At 15.4% G+C, this 2,426-nt stretch overlaps 1 protein-coding gene across 1 annotated transcript in view, besides 21 other annotated features; it reads left to right on the forward strand.

Annotated features, from left to right (window-relative positions):
- EDI_223100 (uncharacterized protein) overlaps positions 1–267 on the forward strand; it is a gene marked incomplete at both ends in the record, with an annotated part of 918 nt that extends 651 nt beyond the window's left edge. Inside the window, one exon of the mRNA XM_001733378.1 lies at positions 1–267. This exon is cut by the window's left edge and continues 651 nt beyond it. Within this exon, the coding sequence (XP_001733430.1) occupies positions 1–267 (267 nt within the window).
- Positions 268–334: 67 nt separating this feature from the next.
- Positions 335–405: a microsatellite.
- Positions 336–466: a microsatellite.
- Positions 467–524: 58 nt separating this feature from the next.
- Positions 525–601: a sequence feature (AT_rich).
- Positions 602–664: a microsatellite.
- A 232-nt stretch (positions 665–896) lies between these two features.
- Positions 897–962: a microsatellite.
- A 2-nt stretch (positions 963–964) lies between these two features.
- Positions 965–1,094: a microsatellite.
- Positions 980–1,165: a microsatellite.
- Positions 1,166–1,188: a sequence feature (AT_rich).
- Positions 1,189–1,193: 5 nt separating this feature from the next.
- Positions 1,194–1,343: a microsatellite.
- Positions 1,232–1,417: a microsatellite.
- Positions 1,292–1,471: a microsatellite.
- Positions 1,386–1,552: a microsatellite.
- Positions 1,480–1,655: a microsatellite.
- A 2-nt stretch (positions 1,656–1,657) lies between these two features.
- Positions 1,658–1,843: a microsatellite.
- Positions 1,757–1,880: a microsatellite.
- Positions 1,881–2,009: a sequence feature (AT_rich).
- A 19-nt stretch (positions 2,010–2,028) lies between these two features.
- Positions 2,029–2,185: a microsatellite.
- Positions 2,095–2,170: a microsatellite.
- Positions 2,123–2,296: a microsatellite.
- Positions 2,180–2,341: a microsatellite.
- Positions 2,313–2,383: a microsatellite.
- Positions 2,384–2,426: the final 43 nt, after the last annotated feature.

The raw sequence follows: 2,426 nt of genomic DNA on the forward strand, positions 1-2,426 counted from the left end.
CTTCCTATAAAGCCAATAGGAATAATGAAAGAAATAAAGAAAGAGGTAATTGAAATAGGTAAAACACCAAATTATGAAGATGTTCGTATTGGTGGAAGAAGATATATAGTTTGTGGACCAAGAGAAAAACAAAGTCAACACATTAACACTACTCTTCATAAAGAAGAAGAAACAGTTGAAAGAACAATAACTATATATAATGATGGAACAACAACAGAAGGACCATGGGGTTGTAATTCAAAAAGACAATTTGATGAAGTCATTTAAAATATAATTATAATCGATTATAGCAATATTTAATTTTGATTATAACAATTTAATATCAATTTTCATGATAAATAGATAATAAATCAAATAATAATAAATAATAAATTTAGATAGAATAAATGATAAATAATAAAATAATATTCAATTCATTAATTCATTAATTTATATTTATTTTAATCAAATATTTTATTTATAATTATAGAGAGAAAAGAATAGTAGAGTTATATTAATGAAATAGAAAGAAGAAATGAAATATGAATTTATCATTATAATAGAATAAATACAAATAATAAACAATAAAATGATAATGATTTAATTATATAAATGAAATAAATTGTTTTTCTTCTTTTTCTATTATTTATTATTCTTTTATTTTGATTTATTATTCTTTTCATTTAACAAATAAAAAGAAATGAAGATAAACATTTTATTCTTATCTTTTATTCTTTTTCATTAATTTCTATGTTTTTTTCAATGAGACCATTTTTTAATGTAAAGAATATCATAAAATATATTTTGTTTTCAACTGAATAAAATCATTTATTGTTATAAAGAAAACAAAGAAGATATAAACATTCAATGGATATTGAAGAATGTTAATATTGATAAAATGTATAATAATAATGTAAAAGAATAACAATAACAAAGAGAATAAAAGAGAATAAGAAATAAAAATAAAATGAAAATATAAATAAGTAAAGAAAATGATAATATAAACAAGAAATATATTCAAACAAATTAAAAAGAAAAAGGATAAATTTAAAGAATAATTAAAGTAAAACACAAGAAAGAAATAGAATAAAGAAGATAAAATAAATTATAGAATATTTTCAATAATTATATTATTATAGAAATAATGAAATTAATCAATAAATTAAAATTGATAACATAAATGAATTTAAAAAATATTATAATAAATATCAAAGATATTATTTAACATTGTTTCTATCATATTAAAATATATTTATTATCATTTTATCATTAATATTGTAATTAGATTAATAAATAATACAAATAGGTTTTATTATGTAATTATCTACTTTTATTCTTTTTATTAATTATATAAATTATGTTGTTATTTTTGTTTATTCATTTATTAATATTATTCATTCTTTGTAATTCTTATCATTTTATTTATTTTTGTATTATTTTCTTTTTAACTATATTTTCAATCTCTAAATTTAATTTTCTTATTCTTTTATCTTCTTTTGATATTATTTTATTTTCATATTTATTGTTTCTATAACTCTTTTTGTTATTTCTTTTCTTTCTTCATATTTATTCTGTTTGAATATATTCTTCTTGTATAATCTTATTATTTATATTATTTATATTTCATCATTGTATTAGATTTATCTATATTAATTATTTCTTTTTTGTTTTTTATTATTAGAATGAATATAGAATAAAATATTAAACATATTCAAATAAATTAGAATCAAAATGATTGAAATATTAAATATAATATATCATTTATAGTTATAATATAAAATAATGAAATAAATAGAAATATAAAGAATAATGAAGATAATAATGAAGTAATTAAAAAAGAAAATAAAAAAATAGATGAAATAAACTTGTAAAAAGAAATGAAAAAATAATAAATGAATAAAATTTAATTTATTTGTTTAAATATAATTACAATTACTGATATTTTATTTAAAAACATATACTTTCAATATTAATTTATTATTTAAAATAAACATTGTTATTTGATATTCTATTATCTAATTTAATATTATCATTGTATGTTTTATTCATTATTATAAATTTAATAATAGAATGATTTATTTTGTTATAATATTTATATAATAGATGTTATTGTTTAATAAATATATTAATAAAGATAAAGAATAAATAAGATAATATAAAAAGAAATGATAAAATAAATAGAAATTAATAATAGTAAAATAGAACAAGAAGGCTACGAAAAAAGGAAATAAGAGAAAAAGGAAGAGAAATGATGAAAAAGAAGGACATGAAAGAAAAAAGTGAAATTAGGAAGTAGAAGAAGATGAAAAGAATAAAAGTAGAATGTTGAGATTATAAAATGAAAGAAGATAAAAAAGAATAATTCAAAATTAAATAATAAATGATGAAAATAATGATGAAATAATGAGTGTATATTTTTTTATTACAAAATTAGAGAATAAAAAAGC

The sequence above is a fragment of the Entamoeba dispar genome, genomic scaffold (genome assembly GCF_000209125.1).
Source record: "Entamoeba dispar SAW760 scf_1105229461471 genomic scaffold, whole genome shotgun sequence".
Taxonomy (NCBI): Eukaryota; Evosea; order Mastigamoebida; family Endamoebidae; genus Entamoeba; species Entamoeba dispar.